Genomic DNA, 13,288 nt, shown 5'->3' with positions numbered 1-13,288 from the left:
CTGAGGCAGGAACCTGGAGGTAGAAACGGAATGGAGACCATGGAGGAATGCTGCTTACTGGCTTCCTCAGTCTGCTCTCCTACACAGTCCAGGACCACCTACCTGCCTAGGGATGGCACTATCCAGGTCACCTACAGGGAGCTGGGCCCTCCAACATTAATCATTAATGAAGAAAATGCCTCACAGGCGTGCCTATAGGCCAATCTGATGGGGCCCATTGTTGCAGGAGGTCCTTTCTCAATTGAGGTTTCCTCTTCCCAGATGACACTAGCTTGTGTCAAATTTACAGAAAACTAGCCAGCACAGTGTTCCATAGACCAAAAAATTTGACACCTTAGATGTCTTTCTCTGTATCTGTTGTTGTGTCAAGCAAGCCTTAGTTCTGTCTTGAAACAGAACTTTTGTTGTATGCTCCCCTTGTTTCTTGTGCCTTAAACTTGCTACTTTTCCCTTTTACACTCCGTGCCTTTTCCCTTTACAGCCCCCCTGGTGGGCACATCTGCATTATCGATGGTACTTTCGAAATAGAATTCAGCTGTCTCTCTCCTTATCTCTGGCACCTCATCCCCTTTAGAGTTCTTTCTATAGCTGTAAGACTCTCCCTGACCTGACCTACCCTGTGGACAGTCTCTCACTTCTTTCTTACTTCTGCGCCCTTGTCTTGTTCTAGTTACACTGGCTTCCTTTCCATTTCCTGATTATTCTAAGTGTGCTTCTGACCTAGGCCCTTTGTACTGGCTAGCTCCTTTTTATGGACACTTGCTTCTAATACCCAGAACCTAGGCCCTCTTCATTTTCCTTCTCTGTCAGGTAGTCGTCTCCTCCTACTTAAAATCAGAACTCTCCATCTTCTCCTTACCCTGTGCCACATTTTTTTCATAATTATCTTCTGTCAGAACACAAGTTTGCCAGACATACTAGAGTACAAATGTATGTATGTATTTGCAACCAGGGTTTGCTATGTAGCTGTAGCTGACCTGAAAGCTCAACTTCTCCCTCTTTAGCGGTCTTAATTCTGGACTTACTGTAGGCATGTACCTCTATAACTCACTCTAGAATATAAACTTCTTATAAAGAGAGAAATTCCTCAGGAAACTTTTTAAAAACAAGAATAAAGTCTTAAACCATTTCCCATTTTATAGCAACTGTCCTGTGTAAATTGAGCCCTTAAATCTTGCAGTTTGTTTTTTTTTTTAACTTGAGAAGATAGGTATGGAGGTGTATGCCTTTAATCTCATCACTTGGGAGGCAGGGGCAGGAGAATCTCTGAGTTCAAAACCTGTCTGATCTACATAGGAAACTCCAAGACAGCCAAGACTTTCCAGAGAGATTCTCTCTCTCTCTCAAAAAAAGGGGTGGGGGTAGAGTTGGGCCCATGAGATAGCTCAGTGTGTAAACATGACTGTTATCCAAGTCTAGAACCTGAGTTTGATCTCTGGAACCCATGTAAAGGTGGAAGGAGAAACCCCAATCCCACAAAAGTGTCCCCAACCTCCATATGAGCCCTGTGGCACATATGTGCCCAAGAATGTAGACTGTCTTAATTAGGGTTTCTGTTGCTCTAACGAAACACCATGACCAAAGCAATCTCGGGAGAAAAGGGTTTATTCAGCTTACACTTCCATGTCATTGTTCATTACTGAAGGAAGCTGGGAAAGGAACTCAAACAGGGCAGGAACCTGGAGCAGGAGCTGATGCATAGACCATGGAGGGTGCTGTTTTCTGGCTTGTTTATCATGTCTTGCTTAGCCTGCTTTCTTATAGAACCCAGGGGTTGCACCACCCACTATGGGCTAGGCCTTCCCTCATCATTAAGAAAATGCCCGATAAGCAAGATTTTATGGAGGCATTTTCTCAATTGAGGTTCCCTCCTTTCAGATATTTCTAGCTTGTATCAAGCTGACATAAAACTAGCTAGCATACACACCATACAAGCATGCACACATACACACACTCTAAAACTTAAAAATGGGGGTGTTGAAACAGGAGGCTTACTAGTTAGTTCCATTGCCACACTGACCTATACAGTGAGACCTTAACGTGATAAATAAGTAAATAAATAAATAACTAGAATTAGAGATGGAACTGGGATGGAGCTTTATTAGAAATGGATTGCCAGGGCTCCGGATGTCGTCCTTAGCACTGTAAAAACTAACAACTTAGTTCAGTACAGCATTAGCTTGGTGCGCTGTCTTATCTGAGACAGATAAAATTGCAGGGGAGATTTACTTTTCCGATAATATGATGAATTGATATTTAGACCAGGATTAAAATTCAGGCATTCTCTCTCCATTGTATTACTCTTCCAACTGTACCACATTAGCTTTTTGTACTTGCCAGTTTTTGTCTACCTCATTGGATTGCTGGCTGCATGCTTGCCATTTCAGTTGTGAGCCTGCTGTTACTGTCTAGTTTTCTTGAAATAAGCATGTTTTACTTTTTACATTCTACCTCTTGACCTTGGTTGGTGAAAAGCTGGAAATTTCAAGGGGTTTTATGGGTGGCAGAGAGGAGGGAGGGCTCATCAGTTAAGAGGATTGTTGCTTTTATGGTGGACCTGTGTTCAATTCCCAAGACTCACATGGTGACTCATAACCATCTCTAACTCCAGGTCCAGGTTATCTGAGACTCTCTTCAGAACCCCTTGGCACCATGCACACAATGGTGCTCAGACATACACACAGGCAAAACACTCAGAAACATAAGTAAATCTTCTAAAAAACAGAGAGCAACAGAGAGGTATGTAAAAAGAAAACTTGTGGGCTGGAGAAATGGCTCAGAGGTTAAGAGCATTGCCTGCTCTTCCAAAGGTCCTGAGTTCAATTCCCAGCATCCACATGGTGGCTTACAACCATCTGTAATGGGTTCTGGTGCCCTCTTCTGGCCTGCAGGCAGACACACAGACAGAATATTGTATACATAATAAATAAATAAATATAAAAAAAATAAAAATAAAAGAACACTTGCTGTGTAATCAGTAGACACAAATGGGACCTCAGCACCTCTGAGCATGCTTGTGACTCAGGCTGCAAAGGAGCAGAGACGGAGAATTGGGGAAACTTTCTTATACCAGACTAGCAGAGAAAGAGCAAGGCCCAGGTTCAGGAAGAAAAGACATTGCCTCAAAAGAATAGGTAGACCAAGGTAAACGAGGCTACACAGAGACACATACGTACAAATAAGAATTAAAACCCCAAAATCAAAATGACAAAAACAAAATGATTTTAATGGTTGGTGCCTTCTACTTTCTGTTTAAGATGTAGAACTGTATAGCCTTCAATTCCAGCACTCAAGAGGCTGAGGCAGGTAGTCTCTGAATTTGAGCCTGGTCTACAGACAATGTGGGGATGGGTGGGGTGCAGAGAAACCCTGTCTCAAAAAACCAACAACCAACCACCACCACCAACAAAAAAAAAAACACCCAAAACTACCAAACAAGCAAACAAACCTTTAAATACACTCATTTGTTTGTTTTTGGTTGGATTTTTTGTTTGTTTGTTTTAAGATAGGTTCTCTTGTAGCTTGGGCTGGACAATGAACTCCCTCTGTAGCTGAAAGCGATCTTGAATTCCTGATCTTCCTGTCCACACTTCCCGATTCTAGCATTGCTGGTGTGTAACAACACCTACTTTATGTAGTGTTGGGGATTGAACTCAGGGCTAAATGTATGCTAGCTAGGCAACTTCATGAGTGTTAGTAACTGAGCTATATTCCCAGCCCTGAAATACACTCAGGCTACTGGAATTATCTCTAAATATGATATGTCTCTTGAACATACATTTCCTTATTCTGTCTTAAAAACAAAACTCTCTCATAATCTATTTTTCTTAATATTTTAATTCTTTTTCTAATTATAAGGAAAGGCATAAAGATTACTTAAATATTAGGAAGTTGTATTTCCCAGTGAAGCAGAAAATGAAATTTAGGATTACTAAGAATCAAAAGGGCTCTTCTTTTTTTGTGTAGTTGTTCCTAGGTTTTTTTCTTTCTGTTTCTTGCTTGTGTTTATGTGTATTGTGTGTGTTGTATGTACTTTTAAAATGTATATAGTTGTACAGTTGAGTGTGTGTGCATGTGTTATATGTACTTTTTTATGTAGTGTGTGTATGTAAACACACATTGAGGCGAGAGGTAGACGTGGGCTATCTCCCGTATTGCCCTCACTGCCTTTATTTTCTGAGATAGAAACTCACTAAACCTGAAGCTCATGAGCTTCCTCCTCTTTTATCCCCTGAGTGCTGTGTTTACAGGTGCTGTGCTTGACTTTTAATGTGTGTTCTGGGGATCCAAACTCAGGCTCAGACTAATGTCCCCAGTCCTATCCTTAGTCTTGAAATTTAGTCTTAAATACTAATAGATTTTATTAGAGAAGTCATGGAAAACATAATAATAAAAATGCCATCCATAATCTTCATTATCCAGGATTAGCTACCATTAGTATTTGGATGGATTTGATTTTAGTTTCCATATGTCAATAGTTAAATTAAAATTTAGGTAATAATATTTTAGTTTTTTGTCTTTTCATTAAGGATTATATTGGGAGCCTTTGCCACTATCATTATGGAATCTTAAAACTGAGAATGATGGAGTTTGGAGAGATGGCTCGGTGGTTAAGAGCATTGACTGCTCTTACAGAGGACCCAGGTTTAATTCCCAGCATCCACATGGCAGCCCACAACTGTCTGTAATTCCAGTTCCAGAGGACCTGACACCAATAGCAAAACACCAATCAATGCACATAAAATAAAAAAATAAATTTAAAAAAGAGTTGATTTTCTCTCTCTCTTTTCTTTTTTAAATGTGAATGCTGGCCAGGCAGTGGTGGCGTGCACCTTTAATTCCAGTACTTGGGAGGCAGAGGCAGGCAGATCTCTGTGAATTCAAGGCCAGCCTGGTCTACAAAGTGGGTTCCAGGACAGCTTCAAAACTTTGAAAAAAATAACAACAACAACAAAGTGAATGATGAGGCTTTATTAGGTTATAAAAAACAAAAGTACTTAAGGGGATTTAAGAAATAGTATTTAAGAATGCTTTGGGGGATGGGGCTGGAGAGATGGCTCAGCAGTTAGGAGCATAGGCCGCTCTTTCAGAGGACCCAGGTTCAACTCCCAGCACCCACATGTCAGCTCATCTGTAACTCCAGTTCCAGGGGATCTGACACCTTCACACAGACATGCACACAGGCATGGGCTTGAGTGGTTTTACTCTTTTTCTCTGTACTGTCTTCTGCTCCTGGTCTAATGCCCTATCATGGTGGTTTGCATACTTGATCATTCCTGCTCTGCAGTGTGAACTGCTGACTCCTTCACTGGATAGTTCCTGCTTTCTACTGTCAGCAACTGCAGTAGATTCAGTTTTTGTATATTTCAGCCCTTACCGGTGAAACCATCTATTTATTAATACCTTATACTCAGAAATGTCAAGAGAAAAAACCCGTCTGAGTTGCACAGCCCTGTTAGCTCCTACTAACCCCCTCTGCTGCTAGCCAGTGCTGGGATGAAGTGATCTTAAAGCAAATGCTCATTTGTGGGCTCATTGTCCACAGTTCAGAGTCCTAGTTAGTTGTTCAAGTTATGGGCTTGCTTAATGGACTGTCTTGTCTAGTGTATGTGGTTTTAGCTGTAATACATTGTCAGATGTGGTGCAATTAATATCATTATAAAATGTTCTTATCTTACAATTTTCATTCTAGAGTGAAATAAATGGAAGCAGTTGGTTTCTTGTAGTTTGGTATTTAAAAGACAAAATGCACTATGAATTCAAAACAGTGAAAGCTAGAAAATTTGCTATCTGTTTAAAATATGCTTTGATGCTTTTAAGGTATACGTAAGAGCTCAAATGAAATAAACCATTCTTTTACTTATTCTTTTGCTTATATATTGCTGGTTATTTAATTGTCCCTCATATAAGTTTTGATTCCATTGGAAAAGTCATTACATGCTACATTTTGTAAATTGCTCGTTATGATGATTTTGTCTTAGACACTCTGTGGGGTCCACATTCTATTCATTTCACCTTTAAGTTAGGTAGTTCAAACTTTTGTTCTGTTGCCTCGGTGTCATATAATAACATTTTTTCTTTTAATAGATTTGGACTGAGCAACAAGTTTGAATCAGAATTCCCATCTTCATTAACTGGAAAGGTGAGTGTCTCTCTTTCTCTCTAACCCTGACTGTCCTGAAATGTTCTCTCTGTAGACCAGGCTAGCCTCAAACTCAGAGATCACCTGTCTCTGCCTCCGTGGGATTAAAGGTGTACGCTATCACTGCCCAGTAAGTGTCTCTCTTATTGATCTACTGTTTATATATCTCAAATTAGTTTTCCTTAGAAATTAGAAAAATGTGTGGTGAATCCCATTTCTGTCATTCAGCATCTCAGTTACATTTCTTACTGTCCTGTAGGTAGCTCCTGAAGAATTTAAAGCCAGCATCAACAGAGTTAACAGCTGTCTCAGGAAGAATCTTCCTGTGAACGTGCGGTGGTTGCTTTGTGGCTGCCTGTGCTGCTGCTGCACGTTAGGCTGCAGTATGTGGCCAGTTATTTGCCTCAGTAAAAGAGTAAGTTGAATTACATCTTTTAATTTACTTAGAAGTGTGAAACAATCTCATGTTTACTTTTTTTTTTCTGTTGAATGAATCACACTGTTTCAAATACTATACAAAAATAATCTGATCTGGTTAAGCAAGATTAATTATCATATATTCAAATGTTATAAAATAGCTATGAGGAAACTATTCATAATTTCTGTGCATCAGGAAATTGTGGCCAAAGAAGAATGCAGCACTATGTGTACATTAATTATGGACTAGAGTGGTACAGTGTTCATGGATGCTGGGTTCAACTCTACCTCTTCCCTATGTCTATGGGCATAGTTCTTAACCTCTTTAAATCTGGATGGTAAGACTATAAATGTTAATATTCACCTATGATTTGAATAGAATTGTTGTACGGACACAATGTTATAAAGCTTTTAGCCTAACAGCATATGAGAAATTCTGTCAGCTTTGATGCTGTTTCATAAATGTTTGAAACAGTTTAAGGGAGGAAACTGTTTGGCTCATGGTTTTAGAGATTTTAGTCTGTGGACTGCAGTGCTAGCTCCATTACTTCTCTGTCTGTCCAAGCAAAAATGTCACGGTAGCTGAGCAGAGCTGCTTGCCTTACAGTTGCCAGGCATCAGAGAGGGAAGGAGGGGATTGGAATAAGATGTAGTCCTGAGAACAGAACCCTACCCATTCTACTAGCTCACATCTCTAGATATTTGAAACACTTTCCAAAGGTCATCGTGTTCAGAATCCATCATATTCAGAATAATCTATTGATTAGGTCATATCCTTATGCTCCAAATCAACTTTCAGTGTACAGGATCTTCCAAGCAAGTGCTCTAGCATTGATTAAGCTATTGCCTCAGCTCTCTGTTTACTTTTTAAAATCTTGTTTTGTGCATATGAGTGTTTTGGCTGTATGTATTATAGGCACCATATGTGTCCCTGGTGCCAGTAGAGATCAGAAGAGGGCGTCAGATTCCCTGGAACTAGAGTTACAGGTGCTTGTGAGTACTGTGAATTGAACCCTGGTTCTCTGCAAGAGCAGCCAATGTTCCCAACCACCAAGTCACCTCTCTGGTTAACTGAGTCTCAAATCCTTGGGGTTTGGAGGGGAAATGATAGGGTTAAAACTAATGCTAGGGAAATACAAGTAAGTGCTTGCAGGTGGGATATAAGACAGCTAAAGGAACTAAATAAGAGGAAGCACAGGATTCTGAGAAAAACAAAGCTAGTCTCAGCAGGTTCCATTTGGCCCCTGTGGAGCCCCTTCCTGAAGAGCATAGTAACCATTGCGTGTTCCCTAGCAGGCTCAGCTGTGTAGTAATTATACTTTGTATGTGACCCTAGATCTGAAGCATTTCTAATTGTAACGTGAATTGTGGGTAAAGATGACGTCTGTGAAAATTTCTACCCATTCCAGGAAAGTAACCACCCACAGGGTAGACAAGATAAAGACAGATGGTAGACTAAGACTATAGGCCCAGGTCCCAGCGGTGGGGCTTGTCCTTCTGTCTTGACTTACTCTAAAAATAAACTTTGCTTGTTCTAAAAACCCCACAAACAACCCAAGAAACCTAGAATGCTTTAAAGCAAATTTATCAAGTTGTTCTTATTAATGTATACAAATAAAGTAGCAGATTCATAGTAATGGGTCTGATGGGAAGAATCTGATTCTGCAAGCAGTCAAAGCACCATTCCTGTTTGGTCACTATAGTTTGGTGCATACATGCATAGCCAAAGGAAATACAGTACATTTCAACTAGAGGTTACAAATCAAGATGTATTTTTATTCCTGTTGGTTTTGGGGACTCTGACAATTCTATCTAGATGTTCCTTCTTAAGAAACTTTGAGGGGCTGGGTGGTGTTTGCACATACCTTTAATCCTAGCACCCAGGAGGCAGAGGCAGGTGGATCTCTGTTTAACTTTATTTCATATGCATTGGTGTGAAGGTGTCAGATCCCCTGCAACTGGATCTTCAGACTGTTGTGAGCTGCCATGTTGGTGCTGGGAATTGAACCTGGGTCCTCTGGAAGAGCAGTCAGTGCTCTTAACCACTGAGCCATCTCTCCAGCCTCCATGTCCTACTTTTTAAAAATGGTTTGTTGTTGTTGTTGAATTTAGACAGGGTCTTATTATGTAACCCAATTGAAGCTTGAACTTAGGATTCTTCTGCCCCAGCTTTCCAAGTGTTGAGAGTATAAAGCTTGCACTACTATGCCAGGCTTGAGAACGATTAATGTAATCCTGATGTTAGTACCTTGTTAGATATATGTCAGTATTATTTTTCTAGTATATAGCCTGTCTTTCCTATTCTTTTAACAGTGTCAGTATTATTTTTCTAGTATATAGCCTGTCTTTCCTATTCTTTTAACAGTGTCTTTGGCAGAGCCAAAGTTTTGATTTTGGTGATGTCTAGTTCATTGGTTTAAAAAAAAAAGTGCTTTTATGCCAGGTGCACATATTCCAGCCCTTAGGAGGCAGAGATAGGCAGATCTCTATGAGTTCAAGGACAGCCTGGTCTACATAGTGAGTTCCAGGACAGCCAGGGCTTCAGAGTGAAACTTTGTCTGGAAAAAAAGAAAAGAAAAATATAGTGCCTTTATTATCATATTTAATATTTTTGCCTAAAGCAAAGTTGTGAAGATTTTTGATATCTCCTGCATTTTGTGTATAGCTTTCTTTATGTTTTTATTTATTTTTTACATACCAGCTCCCCCTCCCTCCTCTCCACCTGTTCCCACCTACCACCTTCATGGGCTCCTAAGAGAGGGTAAGGCCTCCCCTAGGAAGTCAACTAAGTCTGTAGTTTGACAAGGAGATCAAAGTTCATGTTTTGGCATATGACTCTCTAGGCTTTATAGCACCTTCTGTTAAAAGACTATTCTTTTAATATTTAATGGGAAATCATCATATTTGTATGGATCTCTTTTTTTGAATTTACTATGTTCCATTTGTGTTGACCTTAATATGACACTGTCTTATTTACTATAGCTTGTTTACTTTTGCTTAATGTTCAGTGAGGTGAGTCTTGCAGATTTGTCCTCTCCCCTGTTTTTAGATGGACTCTTCATGTGGCCCAGACTAACCTTGAGCTTCCTATGTAGTAGATGACCTTAACCCTCTGCTCTTGCCTCCATCTCTCAATGCAGGGATTACAGGCATGTGTTGCTTGCTGTACCTCGTTTATCAGGAGCTGGGTATCCAACTCTGTTTTTTGCAACTTAGGCAGGACTATATCAGCTGAGCTACATTATTAACTGTGGAATTTTGTTCTTCAAGATTTTTGGAGGGGTTATTTTTTTTTAATATAAACTTTAAGTTCAATTTGTTAACAACTAGAAAAACTAATGATTTATTTTTATTTTATGTGTATGTCTGTGTATCATGTCCTATGAAGAGAATGTCAATGCTCATGATCATGTGAAGGTTCTGAACTTTCGTGATCCTTGATCCAGTCTAGAACTGAAGCCCCCAACGTAAAGACAGAAATCATCTACAAAAACCTAATTGTAAAAGAGAACAATACAGGCCATTTTTCACTGAGGAAGAACTCGACTTTTAGGAACTGGAAGGATGCTCAGTAGTTAAGAGCAGAGGACCTGAATTTATTTCCCAGCACCCATGTCACACAGCTCCCAACCACTTGTAACGCAAGCTCCAGGGACTCTGATGTCTGATGGCCTTTTTCTGCTCTTCACTGGCACCTGTATTCAGCGTGCTCACATTCATGTGCCACCCCCCATAATCAAAAATAAACCTTTAAAATATTTTTTTATTTAAATTTTTTGTTTGTTTGTTTGCTTGTTTTTTTGAAACAGGGTTTCTCTGTGTAATAGTCCTTGTTGCCCTGGAACTAGCACTTGTAGGCCAGGCCTTGAACTCAGAGAGATCCACTTGCCTCTGCCTCCCAAGTACTAGGATTAAAGGCGTGCACCCAGCAATTTTTTTTTTATACAGTATATTTTGATCATGTTTCCCCCTTCTCCAAGTCTTTCTAGATCCTCCCCGCCTCTCTTACTCATCCAACTTCCTGTGTTCTCTTGTTCTTCCCTTCTCTTGTATCACTGGTCAGTACTCAGACTCAACACTGCACTTTTTTCCCCATCTCCAATGAGAAACTAGTAATCATAACTAAAGACTTGGAGGTTTGGCAGTGATGGGGTCCAGAAAGAGCGGGTGTTCTGGGAAAGATCATTTTTAAATAACAGGAAGAAATAAAACACACTAACACCTACAGACACAGTACTTCATACCAATATGCTGTTGAAACAGAAAGACAAAAGCATGACCAGAATCCCCTTTTCTTTCTGTTTTCTACCTCAGTCTCTCGGGTAGAAAGTCTCTTCCTGGGTCCTCTCCCATCAGCTCTTACCTTTTTATGTCCTTTTCTATTTTTATTTCCTTCTCGAGACAGAGTTTTGTTATTAAGTTGGTTAATGTTTTATGTTAACTTAACACACGCTTGAGTCATTTGGACCCAAATGCGAATGTCTCTATAAGATTTACCTGTTGATAAGACTGTGGGGGCATTTCCTTGATTGATATTGACATGGGAGGGTCCAGGTCTCTGGACAGGTGGTCTTGGATGGTATAAAAAAAATAGGCTGAGCAATAGGGTGGGGTAAGCCAGTAAGTAGGATTTCTCCATGACTTTGCTTCAGTTTCTGTTTCCAGGTTCCTGACTTCACTCAGTGGTAGAATATGACCTGAGAGTTTATGCACAATTAATAATCAGTCATGGCTTTTTGCTTCCATGTCATTTTATGCTTGCTTTTTATAAAAATTTTTGCAAACCTTAAAATGGAACCCAAGGCTAAATAAGTATTAAAATAAGTGCATGCTAAATAAGTATTTTTCCATTATGCTATAGCTTAGCTCTTTTATTTTACTTTAAATAGATAGATGGATACATAATACATACATACATAGAGTCTATCTTGTATAGTTTAAATAATGTTGGTTGACCTTGAACTTCCAATCTTGTCTTTACCTCCTAAATGCTGGGATTATAGATGCATAGCACCATACCTGACTTTGTTTTACTTTGTAAGACTTGGTTTGGGGAGTTTATTTATTGGGTTCTTCTTAGTCACTGGTCTATTGCTGTGAAGAGACACCATGACCAAGGTGACTCTTGTGAAAGAAAGCGTTTCATTGGAAGCTTGCCTAGTTTCAGTCTCGCTTACAATCTTAGTCCATTATCATCATGGCAGGGAGCATGTTGGCTGAGAGGCATGGTGCTGGAGAAGGACCTGAGAATGCTCTGATCTGCAAGCAGAGAGAGACACAGAAAGAGACAGAAATTGACTGAGACTCAGTGCTTGCTGTGTGAACACACATTAGAATCCTTAGAGCATGTGTTTTGCCCAGAGCTGATTTGTGTGTGTGTGTGTGTGTTTATGTGTGTTCATGTGCACTCATACACCTACATAGGCCACAGGTCAAAGGTGATGCCTTCTTCAACTCTGCCCAACTTTTTTGTTTGTTTAGTTTTTGTTTTTTCAAGACAGGGCTTCTCTGTAACAGTGCTGGCTGCCCTGGAACTTCCTTTGTAGACCAGGTTGACCTCCATTTCAGAGAGAGAATTCAGAGATCCACCTGCCTCTGCCTCACAAGTGCTGGGATTAAAAGGATGCACCACCACCACCTGGCTCCAGTTTGTTTTCTTAACACATGGTCTCTGACTAGAAATAGTGAATTCTGAAATTCTGTTTTCATTTATTTATTTTTATCCTCTTTTTTCTTGAATATATTAACCATACTTTTAGAGTGAGTTGGTTATTTAAGGTAGATAACCTAGTTAGTAGCTTAGGTAACTTGCATATAGTAGCAAACATTTCTGTTAGCATCATTCAGAAACATACTCTTCACATATTCATAGCTCTGTCCTATGATGGAAACACGAGGTTGTTAGCTCTATAGCCTTGGTTTTAGATCACTGTACCACTTTAGTGGAGCTCTAAGTTTCTTGTCCTCTGGAATATTCCATTTTTGTATATAGGATGAAAGTAGTCTAAACTGCCTAATAGTCTTGTTGGAAGGAAAGCTCCCGGCATGCTCAGATCCTGAGTGACAAGCACACATACCCGGTGCTTCCAGTCTTATTTCTTCTGCTGTATTGTAATCTGGTGGGTTTTAGTTTTGCAGTTTTTCCTCACTGTCGGTTCTAAGCACTGATTCTTTTTTATTTTATTACATAATTTTCTTTTTTAAATCTGTAACTAAGACAAATCAAAACCCAGACTTCTACTTAACGGAGAATAATTACTCCTTAATAGTATTTTTATCTTAATGGAAGTTATTTCACTCACAGAGTTTTTCTAGTTTCTACTGTTACATGAAATTAAATTTTAGTTTTATTACAAAATTTTCTCAAATATTGTTCTCAAGTATCAATTCCCTTTAAAATTGTGCATCATTTTATGTATGTGTTTGATGTGTCCTTTAAAACCATGAAGTACTAGCATAACCTTAAAAAATTAAGATTCACTTTTACTTGCTAACCTGATGAAATGCCATGTAATTGTGCTTTACTGAGCTTCTTAAAAGTCACCCTGAGCTCTGTAGAAAGAGGGTGTTTTTGTTGGGCAGATGCTCCCTTCTAACAAACAGCAACGAGTCCTAAAGCTGGTCAGGACTCCTTGCTACAGCCACACTTTGAAGGTCAGTGTTCATATGCAGATTTTAAGACGTATTTTTACATACGGGAAAGAAGTTTGTTTAAAATTTCTTTTGCGT

The 13,288-nt window shown here is 39.6% G+C and overlaps 1 protein-coding gene across 2 annotated transcripts in view; it reads left to right on the top strand.

The window, feature by feature from the left end:
- Chic2 (cysteine rich hydrophobic domain 2) overlaps positions 1-13,288 on the top strand; it is a 39,363-nt gene that overhangs the window by 14,210 nt on the left and 11,865 nt on the right. For both annotated transcript variants that reach the window (XM_005359356.3, XM_013350765.2), the window contains exons 2-3: positions 6,088-6,142; positions 6,402-6,557. In XM_005359356.3, coding sequence (XP_005359413.1) covers positions 6,088-6,142; positions 6,402-6,557 — 211 coding nt within the window. The remainder of the gene's footprint in view (positions 1-6,087; positions 6,143-6,401; positions 6,558-13,288) is intronic.

This window comes from Microtus ochrogaster, linkage group LG1 (assembly GCF_000317375.1).
Source record: "Microtus ochrogaster isolate Prairie Vole_2 linkage group LG1, MicOch1.0, whole genome shotgun sequence".
Taxonomy (NCBI): domain Eukaryota; kingdom Metazoa; phylum Chordata; class Mammalia; order Rodentia; family Cricetidae; genus Microtus; species Microtus ochrogaster.
Note: the sequence above shows the minus strand (reverse complement) of the source record. Positions and strands in the feature narration are given on the sequence as shown.